Raw genomic sequence first — 14,913 nt, 5'->3', positions numbered from 1 at the left:
AATCGAAAAATCCGTTAAAACACAAAATTTGAAACAAAACCGTTAAAAACTGTAGGCTCTATCGTGCTATTAAGGTTTTAGGGAAAGTGTGGGGGGGGGGGGGGTAAACACCGAAACAACAGGTTGTGGGGCACTGAGAATACGTTAAAACTACGCGCACACATAAAAATACCCGAGATTTCGAGAAAATTTACACAGGATGGCAAGATCCCGAGAACATTAACTCGAATTCTCGAGATCGTTAACGCTGGAAGGGAGATTCTCGAGAAATTTATTAGGGGATTTCGAGAACATTAAATTGAGATCTCGAGAAAGTATCACAGGATCGCAGGATCTCGAGGTCTTCTACAAAATTTTGCATGACCCCTATACGCCCCCCCCCCCCACAAGCTGTCGTTTCGGAGTTTAATCCCCCCCCCCTCCCCCCACACACACTTTCCCGAAAACCTTAATAGCACGATAGAGCCTACAGTTTTTAACGGATTTGTTTCAAATTCCGAAATAGGCCGATTTAGCTCTCATGTGCACATAATGCATCTTTAGTTAAATGTTATTAGTTATTAAAATATATACTTATGTAGGTCAAAGGCTAGAGAACAATTGGACATTTTGAAGGTTTTCTCATTGAATGGTCCAAACCTGAAGATACAGCATTACCCGTTGCAACTGTGAGCTTAACCACTTGGCTATATCAACCCTCGGTCCGTGATGGCGGTGACATCAAAGATGGTTATTAAATTAAAAATTTAAATTAACATTCCTAGTCAACGCCGGAATTGAACCCCGGACCGCAATAATCGCACACCCACGATGTTTCTATTAATTGCTAAAATGTTATTCTTTTTCAAAAGTATGCCAATTTCCATTCGAGGACTTCCAATTAGCTAACCACTTTGGGTTGTGTTTGATGCATTGTGAGCATTTGGGAGAGTACATTATAACCAAATCTACTATACATGTTTTTCAAACCCTCAAGATGAACAAAATAGTTTATTTTAAACCTTCGTTTATAATGGGTAGCATAAAATATAAGCCTGTAAAAGAGTTACTGTTTGATGGGTATTGTTAGCCTCTCTACGTGGCTTTGTCTGGTGTTTACTGCTGTATACCTGTCACCTCCACTTCACAAAGAGAGAGATACTCTGTTGGCTTGGTTATCCTGATATACCTGCCCACTGTTTTCTGATCACATTCGAAGGTTCTCACGGTACGTCCAAAAAATCCAGGTAGAAATGTACATAGTTTAGACGGTGCGGTGACGACAGATGGATCAGATGAATCAAATGGATCTTTATCATATACCATTACACTCACATCAACCAATAATTTATCTGAAGCTGAAAGAAATCCCAATTCAACTACAGATGCAATCCATCTTTCCCAACCGCCTCTAATAGCACAGCATGCACCACGCCTCGGAATCCGGTTTCGCTCGCCTCTTTTAGGATCAGGCCGAAGTGAAAAAGCAACACCTAACTGATTCCAGGCCCGTAACTAGGGTGGGGGTGGGGGGGGGCGAAGCCCCCCCCCCTGCAAAAAGTTTCGCCCCCCCCCCAGCCCTGTGAAAAATGTTTCGACCATAAATAATAGATATAATTTGTCCATCATTACTATAACCCCCCTGAGAACAATTCCCGACCCGCGTGTTGCTATGATTCCCTGTTTTCACAATGACCCTTCTACAACAACTAATAATTAATGATACATTATGGGAGATCTCACTATAATAGTTAAAAACTAGATAATGTAAAGGGATTTGCTGAAACTTCGAGAATAACGAACAACAAACTGGCTCGTTGTTCGTTAGTCAACAGATATGGAATTAGTTATGTATTAAAGACGCCTTTATAGGGAATACGCCGGGAGTGGGTTTTTATGAGCCTATTTGGTTTATAACACGTCAAAGTCTAGGGAAATAGATTCTAACATTTTGTCTTTCTATCCGAATAACGACATGTTTCACATTGGCAGATAACGGACAACGAGCCAGTTTCTTGTTCGGTATTCGCGAATAACGCGTAACGAGCTAGTTTGTTGTTCGTTATTCAACATATATGAAATTGGTAATATAATAGAGTAACTTTTATAGACAATAAGTCATGAGTGGGGTTTTATGAGCCTAATTAATTTATAACTCTTCAAAAACGTTAGTTTGTTGTTCGTTATTCAACATATTAGTAATATAATAGAGGAACTTTTATAGAAAATACGCCGGGAGTGGGTTTTTATGAACCTAACTGGTTTATAACACTTCAAAGTCTTTGGAAATAGATTCTAACAGGTTGTCTTTCAACCCGAACAACAAACTGGGTCGTTGTTCATTATTCGCCAATATGAAACAGCTTGTTGTTCGGGTAGAAAGACAGGTTGTTAGAATCTATTTCCCAATATAAAACAGCTCGTTGTTCGGTAGAAAGATCGGCTGTTACAATCTATTTCCCAAGACTTTGAGCTTTTATAAAACACTTATAAGGCAGTCATAATAACCCACTCTCGGCGTATTCCCTATAAACATATTTTTAGTATGTTTTCGTGTCCCGCCATACAATCGAATCACGTGATAGCAAATAGACCTTTCAGGGTAACCGATTTTGAGGCTTTTACATTTGTTGTTTATAGACGTGTTAAAACTGACAAATGCATTCCTTCAAACAGTCTGTATTTCAGAAATTCCACTTCATTGACATACATCGGTATCATGATATCTGTTAGATATAGTCATACATAATTATATTTACTTGTCAACATGGGTCGTGGACTGGTGCAATACATGCGTTCCATCAGCGCAGGGGCGGATCCAGAGGCTCAGCTACAAATTGCAAAACAACGCTTTTTTTTAGATAAGTGGTACGGTCGTTATTGTCAGATGGTGGGATGGGCATTTAAAGCGCGAGATAATTATATAAGCATATGTGATATCACAGTTACTGCTTTGCATCAATTAAACTGAATCACAATGTAATCGTATTAATTCATAATAAAAACTGACGTCAAACGGAGACGCCCTCCGTGTGTATATATATGCACAAAATGGCGATAGAGACCATGTACTTCTTAAAACTGTTCAAGGCCGGGGGATGGGGGGAGGAGACGCCCCCCCCCCCCCAAGATACATCGTCTAAGATACCCCTCCCCACCTCCAGCGGATAAAAGTCCTGGATCCACCCCTGCAACGATAATACAATATGAATTGCTACAGTTAAATCTTAAAGACGAAGCTAAGTTTATATAATGACTTACCGGTCTGATCATATCTGTTAGATATAGTGACACTCGTGATATCATACATCCATTCTAGATCTACTTGCCACCACGGATTAAAGTCGGCGTTTTGAGTCATTATACAAGAATCGTTAATACCCCCATCCTTGTTTCCGTCAACGGCCTTACTAGCGGGAATAACTATATTACGACCCATTGAGCTTTGTTTGGTTGGTTTTCCTAAAGCAATGTTGCCACCCCCTGAAAAAAAAAAGAATTTAAAAAGTATAACTGTCTGAACTTATTTCCATTAAAGTAAACGTTTCTGCTCCTCGACCATCCGATTTAATTGCACTCGTTTAACACTGAACAGGGTAAAAGATGATCCCTTTATATGAGTATAATAATTGTAAATTTATGTTCAGGGCAGATGTACAAAAGGATATCTTAAAAATTCTGTAGTATTGACATGGTTACTAATCTTAGGAATTTTGAACGAAACATCTGACCCGTGCAACATCTATAAGGCTTCTTTGAATGGGGCGAATATAAAAAAAATCAGACCAGTACAAATCATTTGAACGATCGTCAGTGTTTGGTGCCAGAGGCAATAACTCTGTAAGGAATTGATTCGTCTTTAAAATATCGACTGGTTTCGTCATAGGGACTAGCCGTGTAATCGTAATATGTTCCAAATCAAAATCGCCGAAAACTCTTCACTTTTGCGTGTTTATACAAAATATTACATCTATGAATGTAAAATTAAACATAATTTACGAAATAAAGATCAATACTTTGAATTGTTCGAAACTGCGTCAAATTTAAGACATAAATGGATTTTTTTGCTGGAAACAAGACATCTTAGACAAATAGAAATAACATTTAAGTATATCGTATGCAACCCTTCCCCTGAACATTGGGCAACACATGAATAGCCTGATGAAATGAAATGGGGTTTAACGTTCTACTGTTTTACCCCGAACTGGGCTAATGAAGACGGGTCTACGCCATATAGTGTGCTATGAGGGAAATTTTGCCCGGACAGCGGCACTACGGCCTATTCTTTTTTTGTACCACCGAATGCTTAGACAGCTGTTCTCCGTTAAATAATTAAGAATATACTGTGTAATTATATATCTTTATAAAGAGGATATTCTGTAGCTAATTATTAATTATCATTTCCTAATATCTGTGGTTTAATGGTCGAGTGACGTTAGTGATGAATTGTTGTTTCAATATATTACACAATGTCTTAATCTCGAGACCGACAATTAAAAAACTTGCACGTACTTTGCAATGAAATACGTCACACGGGTCCAAAATGTTAACTAGTATAAATAATGTACCCTTGACACATTGCCCGTACCCATTGTCCGTACCGTTATTTGAAATAATAATACACCAACATAAAAGGATGACGTCACATGTATATTTTTATTGTTTTCTCTAATGGTAGGCCATATATTGTGACAAAGATACCATATGCTTGTTAAAACAAAAACAAAAATATGTTATATTCCCGATTAAAATGTGGACCTAGACAACTGAAATTAAAGTGTAATATGGTTGTTTTACCTGGTATTTTTTTACATTCATATCTTTGATTACAGGTGTCACTGGTTTCATTCACTGAAACAAAGTTTAAAGATCACTAGAAGAACTCCACGAGTTGTTTTTAAATAATGTAAGTAATTATGTCAACATATTCTTTCCATAAGTAAAACTCGATCCCGAACATCAATGTTACAAGCCACAGGTAAATTTCAACGTTAGCGATTTCCGCCGTTCTCCGTGAGTAGTCGTAACTCTCCACCTTTGAACAAGTCGTGGCGCAATTTTAGTCCAACTCATATTCTAGTTTATTTTTCTATGAGCATGACCAGGGGCGGATTGGGCCCGGGCACGGGCTCCCATGTCGGAGCAGCCTCTTTTACTGACCGCTGAAAAATGAACCCCAAATATGCGATTTGGTGGCATATCTGATTTTAATCTCTGTCAAATAATATATCTCATAAATCGATTAATTTAGGCCAAAACCCCGACCTGCAAATAATTTACAACCATCAGCCTGTGAAATTATCATATCGTCATATTATGCAGGATTCCGAATTCCGGCCCACACCCAGCACACCCGGCCCAGAAAGTCTATTATACCAGCCCATTCCAGACTCCAGTGATGGCGTGGCGGCCCGTTAAAGCCACCGGCCACACACAACATGATCATCATCGCTCCATCGCCGGGCCAATACACCCCTCCCCCCCCCCCCATATAATGTTCAGCAGAAAAGGTTTTTTTTAGACGAATTGGACAAAATTATTTTTTTCATTTTTTGTCCGACCGGCCCGATCGCCCGATGGCCCAATCCGCCCCTGAGCATGACTATACTTGCGCCACGGCTTGATTATTGGTGCAAGTTACGACCACTCACGGTGAACGGCGGAATCGCTTACTTGGACTTTTACCTGTGGCAGGTAACGCTGACATTGATATGTTGATATAATTACTTGCATTAATTAAAAAAGAATATGAATCTTTTCCCATTACCTTTAATTATGGTCAATAAAAATAAAGTATATTGTTGATTAGGTAATCAAATCCAAACAAGCCAACAGTGAGGCTGATGTCCCCCGCCGAAATTGCAAAATAAATAGATGACACATATTAATTAATCGCACATTTATTTTTTTCACTAAGTTTCATCACTCTCTATCAGATAGAATCAAGATTATCTTGTCCCAAACCATCGACAAATGAAATCGATTAGCTCTGCTTAGCTTCAGCTCGAAATGTTAATTATTGAACTCAGTCAAGACATTCACCTAATGAACATCTACATATACATCAAGTTTAAACATTCACCTAATAGACACCTATGCCAAGTTTGAACATTCTACCTCAATTAGAAGGAGAGTTATTGTGTTCCAAAGTTTCTACCAATCAAATTGCTTATCACTCTGCTTACCCTCAGCAAAAAATGTTCATTATCGAACTTAGTTAAGGTATTCATATAATAAATCTATACACCAAGTTTCATCAATCTCACTTAATTAGAACTAAAGTTATCGTGTCCCAAAGCATCAACCAATCAAATTGCTTATCTCTGCTTACCCTAAGCGGAAAATGCTCATCTTCGAACTCCATCAAGGCATTGACCTACTCAACACATACACCAAGTTTGAACATTCTAGCTCAATTAGGAAGAGAGTTATCGTGCCCCAAAGTATCAACCAATCAAATTGCTTATCTCTGCTTACCCTAAGCGGAAAATGCTCATCTTCGAACTCCATCAAGGCATTGACCTAATAAACACATACACCAAGTTTGAACATTCTAGCTCAATTAAAAGTTATCGTGTCCCAAAGCATCAACCAATCAAATTGCTTATCTCTGCTTACCCTAAGCGGAAAATGCTCATCTTCGAACTCCATCAAGGCATTGACCTAATCAACACATACACCAAGTTTGAATATTCTAGCCCAATTAGGAAGAGAGTTATCGTGTCCCAAAGCATCAACCAATCAAATTGCTTATCTCTGCTTACCCTAAGCGGAAAATGCTCATCTTCGAACTCCATCAAGGCATTGACCTAATAAACACATACACCAAGTTTGAACATTCTAGCTCAATTAGGAAGAGAGTTATTGTGTCCCAAAAAGTGTGACGGACAGACAGACGGACAGACAGACAGACGGACGAACCCATTTTAATAGTCCCCTGCTTTCTTCGAAAGGCGGGGGACAATTATGAAAAAAATTGTGATTGGAGAGTAGTCTCGGTCACCCAGAACCTCCTAGTCTTCAATATTTGACGTCAAGTCCATTGCCCATTCGTAACCGGGAGTTTGGTTTTTAATGTGGTTGATTATCCAGTATCTTTTGCAAACTCAAGTAAGAATTGCGCCCCTTCCCATAATAAATCCCATAATTCTTGGATTAATATAAACAAACATGCATCGTACGTGACGACGAATTAGGATTAATTTTAAAAAGAGAGAAATTTAACAATAAAAAAATTAAGAGTGTTTGATGCTGAACTGGCATGCAATCAAATGGATTTTTTGAAATGACATTCTTAAATCAATTTCATGGGCGTAAACATCTTGTTTTAAGAGGAGTTACATGCCTTAGACGTTGTTTATGATAATGCAAAAGACCGGATCATCTAGCCAATGACCTATTAGTCTCAAATGTTGACAACGCATCCAGACTAATATTCGTAGAATATTTTTCTGGGTGATAGAGACTAATTGGAGAGTGTAATCAAGAAAGTAAACACCACAGCCCAGCTTAAAAGAGTGGGACCCTGGGCATAACACAGAATTAAACGGTATGCAAGAAGAAATTACATAATATCTGATCAAATAGAAATGTTCATTTGGAATTTAATATAGTTTTTTTTCTCTTTTTGCCATCAACCCAATAAACCAGGGGGCCTTGTACCTTGGCCCATGTTTAAGCTGGGATTGTAGTGAACACATATGATTGATCGACAATGTACTAAAAGACTCTTTTACAAAATCTTTAAATAATACATTATATAAAAGTCTCACACAGACACCAGATACGAATACTATCTTATTCGAGAGCTAGACGACACAATTGCTGGACTGGGCTGTGTGGGAACGGTTTCTCTGCTATTGTAACCCTGTAGACGGCACATTTGAAAAGCAGTGCCCGGGTCTAAAACATTGGGATGGATATTCCTGCAATTTGGTATTAATTTTGTCGAAAAAAGCGAGCCGTCCAGATTGAATGACAATCGCTAGCACATGGTTTAATCCAGTCTAAATCGATTTGACATTTGATTTAAGCACTGACGATTAGACAAGTTCATGAGGGCTCGTCATAACAAAACGACACCATAACCATAGAATGAATACCCGTTGGCTGGACTGGTTTTAATATTGGTCAATTTGTTTTAAATATTTGAAATCAGCGGCTCATGGTTTCACGGTGAAATAACCACATGACTATTGATTGGAATAGACCAATACTTCGTGTTTGTACAATGTCTAAGACTCTGGATAAGATTTGGTTAGAATATTGCGCACTTTAAGATACATTATGGGAGATTAGATAAAGAGCTGGTAGTTCTCACTATAGTAGTTAAAAACTAGATACTGTAAGGAGAATTTGCTGAAAATTTAACCTAATCCAATAAACATCGCAGGCTAGCGATGCCATCGAGAGTTGATTATGATCTGGATAAGTTAATTAATGTCTAATTAATAATTGATATAACATTTTTGACCTAAAGAAAGACCTGCAATAGGCATATTTATCTCTTGCATATTGTATGTTTAAGTGAAACACAGCGAAATATTATCGAATACTTACTCGGTGTGCCATATACTTCCACTTCACAAAGTGTTAAGAAATTTGACTTTTCAATGGATATCTTGACAAATCTACCTTGGACGCCCTTATTACACCTGATGATGTTGCTACCTGTTTTGTGATCAACCACTGAAGCACAACAGTTACCTTCTGAAGAGTTGTTTATCGTTGGATCAGAATCAAAGACTTCATAATTAACGTCATGGAGGCGTTCAGCTGGATAGAAAGGAAGACGGTTTAATTACATACATTAAAACCAGTATGAAAAAATATATACGATATAAGGTCTCATTACACAGAGAGAGAGAGAGAGGGGGGGGGGGGAGAGGTTTAACGTCGACTTGACAAAAACTAGGTCATTTCAAAACTAACATATGATTCAACTTTATTTCAATAATTTGCTTGTGCGTAGGGGTCTGTAGCAGTGGGAGGAAACCGGAGGACCCAGAGAAAGCCCACGAGGTTGCGAAGGCGACCCTACTCCTTGTCACGTACAACCGGTGATTCGAAACCACGCTAGTTGACAAATGACAGACCTTATGATACAGCGCGGACGTTCTAACTATTAGACCAAGGAACACCTCAAGACCATACCATGTGACGAATAATATTGCGATTCCTATATAGTTCTTACCCCCGTAGATACTTACGATAAAATGTCTGTACTTACCATAATCATCCCCTTCAACCACGTTGTGCACCTCTATAAAACGAATCAGAAATGTCTCCAATAAATCCAGGAGGATCCAGGGTTGATAATCGCCTTTCTCTGTTTGAAAACAGGTACTTGGGTCGTTATCTAAAGCAGCTGTGGGTGGTTGTACTACACCAACAGAGCTCGTTGATATAGAGTTCGAACTGATCACATTATTCTCGTCTATAAAGTATAAGTTATAAAACTAAGACGAATATGCTTAAAGGCAATACTAATGAAATATTCTTTAACGCTTATAGTATATATATAGCCTTCACAAAAAGTAGGGGATATTGAAATGCAAATACCTATGCAGGTTGCGATATGATAAATAGTCATGGACATTTGACATGCTTTGAGAGCATGTTCGTTCACAGATGAAGAACTTATGGCCCCAACAGAACCACTGAGCTGCACATGCGACACGCAGTAACGCCATACATGTGGGAGGGGTTTATTGTCAAATTTGACACTTCAAGGAAGGGTTGATGAAAACTGCCGCGTGCTGGTTTATCTATCCATGTTTGCTTTCCTATCGGTTTACGCTTTACTGTTTAGCTTTTCTTTGCTTTAGTGTGTTACGTTTAATTTTTTAGGGAGACGTGTTCGTCGACGTCAACTTCAACCAACAACACTGCAAGAATTAACCGTGGCACTGCAAGAGGAGTGGGCCAGATTGCCCCAAATCGTGATTGGACGGTTGATTAGGAGCATGCCACGACGAATTGTTGAATGTCTGAGGATTGGTGACGCAATTACTCATTATTAAGACAGAAATCAAAACCGTGCATTTTCACTTTTGACATTGTATCTCATTGTATCTCTGAAATGGGCCGTCAGATAAGCCGCCCATATGAACTGTTTATGTTCATGTGTAGGCAATTGGCCTGCTATTAACATACACTGGTTACCGCTAAAAAAAACAGCAGTGCATTTCCGCAGCTTTGTATTGTTTCTGAATATCCCCTACTTTTTCTGAAGAGTATAAGATGAATGCATAAAGGCAATGTTAATGAAATATTGCCTAAAGCTTAATATGTATCCGATGAATATGCGTAAAGGCAATACTAACGAAATATTCTCTAACGCTTAATATACGATGAATATGAGTAAAGGCAATGCTAATGAAATATTATATAACGCTTAATGCATAAACACGTTAGCCAAGTCCATGGCAGTGAATCAACTGTTCACAATTGTAATATTTAAATTCATCCATGGTTGGGAAATGACTTTTAATCTTTATTCAAAGAGAACAACCTGACACACAGTAAATTAATTACGCGTTCTCTAAAGGACCGCAATAATAAAACAAAATCATAAATACCCATAAATACTACCAATACGCAAATTGCTATAATAGAAAGTAATATAGTGTGTGACGGTTCAGAATCTTACTTGTAATCAGCAAGAACATTATGCAATCTTACCATTCATCAGCGTGAACAGTATAAAAACTTACTGCAGTAATCAACCAATCGGATTAAAATACAGATTTATATTTCGTTTCGTTTTTTATACTTTCGATGGCCTCTCCTACATGAAGATCTTACGGGTTGTAGTGGAAGATCGCGTCAGGTCATGCAAGTGACTTTTGACCATATGACGTTAGACATGTGATTAACCAATCAGCTTTGATGTTTCTAGTGGGTTACTTACAGTTCCGTGTACCTCACGCCAAAGACTCGCCGTAACAGACGTTTCATTGGCTAATCCCTCACATCACCCAGAACGCACAATAAATAGGGTCGACTGTCCAACCTCGTGGGTTTTCTCAGGGTCCTCCAGTTTCTTCCTACTGCTAAAGACCCCTACGCGCAGAATTATTGAAATAAAATGAAACCATATGTTAGTTCCGAAATTACCTAGTTTGTGTAGAGTGGACGTTAAACCATCTCTCTCTCTCTCTCTCTCTCTCTTTCTCTCTTCCGTCTTGCATATTGATTTCATTTTAAGCAAAATCACGTTTCTTTATGACAAATATTTGTCAATCGTCACCCTGTCATTGCGCTCAAACACTTATAATATATTATTAAGCATTATATGGAACAATGGCTCTGACTTCATTTTATTTGTTTTGATCTCAATATATCATATATAATGGACTACATGAAGCGAAACTGTGCGAAACTGTTTAAATTGAAAAAAAAAGACGAATAAATTATTTACCAGTGTAAAAACATCAAATTAGGTCATTTCAGGACTAGTTCAACTTTATTTCAATAATTCGTAGAGTTCTTTAGCAGTGGGAGGAAATCGGAAGATCCGGAGAACGCCCACGAGGTTGGACAGGCGACCCTACTCCTTGTCAAGTACAACCGGGGATTCGAAACCACGCTAGTTTATTCAATGACAGACCTTATGATACAGCGCGCACGTTCTAACTATTCGGCCATCCAACCACAGTCTCATTACAACGAGTAAACACGATTTGTGCTTAGGATATACAGCCTCGTTATATGTACTCACGATATACGGTATCATTTACAAAAGTTTAAGATCATTGGTCGCTAACCGCTACTCATCTTGTTATTCTCCTTGGGGGTGATGCGCTTCGAAAAGCTTATAAGGCTCAGTCAATATCAGTCCGATCGACATGAAAATTAGCATGCGTCATCTTTGAACAATTCTCCATCGAATGAGATAGATGAATTTCATCCGATAACATTGCCACTTCCTGGTCCATAGTACGATCGTATTTGTTTTTTCCCATTTATTTTCCGTCAGTTGTATTCTGTCAATAGACGTGGTTGCGACAGACAAAAATGGTATATATCCATAGATTGGTTTTCAGACTCGCATACGAAAAAGTGGACATGACTACTCAAAACTCGGTCGGGGCCCAAATTGTTACCTTACACAAGGAAGGATAATCTGAGCGAGCAAAATATGCTCGTTATTGAATGTCCAATCCAGATGTACACAATGGTGCGATGAAGTATCCCTCTGACAAAATGTTTATGGACTAGGAAAGAGAGGTCGACCAAGGAACACCTCAAGACAATACCATGTGACGAATAATATTCCCCCGTAGACGTACGTAACTAACGTACGAAAATTAATTGGTGGCTAGCTTTTTTTTTCGCACGTATACAGTGAATGGCCATTTTGCTCAGTAATCCCAGCCAGAATTTGGCTATTTTCTAAATTTGCGTTAAAGTTTAAAATATTTGTTTTAGAAATGAAACACATTAACTATTACTCAATCCCAACGCTAAAAACATCAACAGAATTGATTATGTATATCTGAAATAGACCCGACCGACGCACAAAATAGTGCAATATGGCGGCCTCTATGAACAACCCTCGCAGACGCTGTCATTGAAGACAACGTCAATTCTATGAGTTGTAGATGTTATTTTTGTGAAAAAAATCATTGGAAGAAGAGAGACCATGTTGGGACTGTACGAATTATATAGTCTTTATGGGTGCAACGGACACAATGCTGAAGATAAACCTATTGTTTACAATGTTGACCTCATGACCTGTGATGTGTCGATCACGTGATATGGATATCATGGCTACTGACTGTGTCTGAGTTACTTCTCCGCAGGTAGCGTGTCTCAGATGTTCAGAATGCCCCCGTAGATACGTACGATAAAATGTCTGTACTTACAATAATCATCCTCGTCAGCCACACAGTGCACTACTATAAAACGAATCAGAAATGTCTCCATAAAATCCAGGGTTGATAGTCGTCTTTCTCTGTTTGAAAACAGGAACTTCGGTTGTTATCTATAGAAGCCGAGTTATATAACAACTCACAAGGAATAAGGTCGCCTGTCCAACCTCGTCGGTTTTCTCAGGGTCCTCCGGTTTCTTCCCACTGCTATAGACCCCTACGCGCACGCAAGCAAATTACTGAAATAAAATTGAACCATGTGGTCGTCCCGAAATGACCTAGTTTGTGTCGAGTGGACGTTAAACCCCTCCCTCTCCCCCTCTATATATATATTTATATAATAATAATACATTCTACAGTAGCAGATATCGCTTGTGTGATATATTTCATAAGGAGATATCGCTTTACATTAATTTGATTGGTTAGTTGAAAAGGAAATACTTTGTTTATTTTCAAAGAACAGTTCATTTCTTATTAAAAGTAACTTTTTTTTTTTATTAAAAATGAACTATTGTTATTCAATTGACCTTGATGGAAACACTGGGTCAATATAAAGGACTTTGCAATGGTTGAATTGCTGTCAAAAAATGATGTATCACTACGCCGTAATGTTCAGTAAAGGTGAAATCTACAGCAAAGAACTAGATTTATCTATTTTTGCATTTAAGAAGGGATTGGGTGATCCTAGTGTAGTAAAGACCAGTAAAACGAAATTTTGAACTATAAAAAACGAAACGAAATAGGAGATGTGTTTTAATCAGATTGGTAATTAACAAGAAATGAAATGAAATGAAATGGGGTTTAACGTCCTACTGTTCTGCTCCTAACCTGGGCTAATGAAGAAGGGCATACGCCATACAGTGTGCTATGAGGGAAATTTTGCCCGGGCAGCGGCACTACGGCCTACTCTTATATCGAATTCCAACTGCCAAGGAATCTTTTACGTGCACGCCAATGTGTACACGGGACCTCGGTTTTTCGTCCCATCCGAACGACTAGACAGCTTTTCTTGTCAGCCCCTCCGTCCTGCATCACTGACAAGGGAGAACCACGCCGGAAAATCTGGATGAACTTTCTCGGCCAATGCAGGGATCGAACATCCGACCTCCAGGCTAGCGAGCTAGCGTCTTACCCACTTAGCCACGTGATCCCCAATTAACAAGAACAGTATAAAAACCTACCAATAATCATCATGTAAACCTTCATTCCAGGATCGGATTCTACATCCACTTCTTTTTCATTCCTTGTATAAAGATGGCATTCTCTTCTTTCTTGATGAAAAGCAACCCCCGCACAATGAGGTTCATCTGTACAGGCATACATACACGTATTTTTTGAATTTTTCGACACTATTTTGAGTGCGGGTTTTAATATCACGTCATCCGCAACATTCGTAAATCCGAACCAGTAATCGTGACTACTACAACTTAATTTGAACATCAGGTATAGAAAAAGAAGCATTGTCAGGAACTGTGCAAACATGTTGTAAACTCTTACTATTAACCAAATATTCCTGTTAAAATAAATATGTATATATAAAACTTAATAATAATAAGATATACAACATGACGTCATAACGTTTTCATAAATACATAATGGCGCATAACAGTAATATAAAATATAAGTTTTTGAAAACATCAAATCATATAACATTATGCAGCATTAAGTTTTGGGTGATATTTCTTAATAAATTGCCGTTCTTTATTTACTTGCTTAACGGAATTGGCAATGCGGAATCTGTGTCGGTTCATACTTATGTTGAGTTGTGATTCTGTTGTACCTTTATTTCCGGCTAGGACTTTTTGTTTTGGTGATAGTATACGTGTAGACCGACCATAAACCGTGGTTGGCATTTCTGTTGCAGCAACTAGCCGGGATGATACATGATGCATGGTTAGCACATGCGCGTTGTATCATAAGGCCTGTCATTGAGTCAACTGGCGTTGTTTCGAATCCTAGGTTGTACATGACAAGGAGTAGGGTCGCATGTCCAACCTCGTAGGTTTTCTCCGGGTCCTCCGGTTTCCTCCCACTGCTAAAGACCCCTACGCGCAAGCGA

General features: G+C 38.6%; 1 protein-coding gene across 1 annotated transcript; it reads right to left on the bottom strand.

The window, feature by feature from the left end:
* Positions 1-1,060: 1,060 nt before the first annotated feature.
* LOC126816485 (fucolectin-1-like) lies at positions 1,061-3,456 on the bottom strand. Its single transcript, XM_050543107.2, has 2 exons — positions 3,241-3,456; positions 1,061-1,337 (listed from the first exon to the last, which is right to left on the bottom strand). Exons 1-2 carry the CDS (start codon positions 3,416-3,418, stop codon positions 1,096-1,098), a joined length of 420 nt encoding a protein of 139 aa, XP_050399064.2. The 5' UTR covers positions 3,419-3,456; the 3' UTR covers positions 1,061-1,095.
* Positions 3,457-14,913: the final 11,457 nt, after the last annotated feature.

This window comes from Patella vulgata, chromosome 3 (genome assembly GCF_932274485.2).
Source record: "Patella vulgata chromosome 3, xgPatVulg1.2, whole genome shotgun sequence".
In the NCBI taxonomy this organism is placed as follows: domain Eukaryota; kingdom Metazoa; phylum Mollusca; class Gastropoda; family Patellidae; genus Patella; species Patella vulgata.
The sequence above is the reverse complement of the archived record's forward strand: the minus strand, read 5'-3'. Positions and strand labels throughout refer to the sequence as shown.

Bases quoted from the DNA above. Each gene is read 5' to 3' on its own strand.
- LOC126816485 (XM_050543107.2), bottom strand. From the start codon at position 3,418: ATGGGTCGTAATATAGTTATTCCCGCTAGTAAGGCCGTTGACGGAAAC. The intron at 1,338-3,240 runs GTAAGTCATTAT...GATTTCTTTCAG, and splicing joins TAACAGATATGATCAGACCG to CTTCAGATAAATTATTGGTT.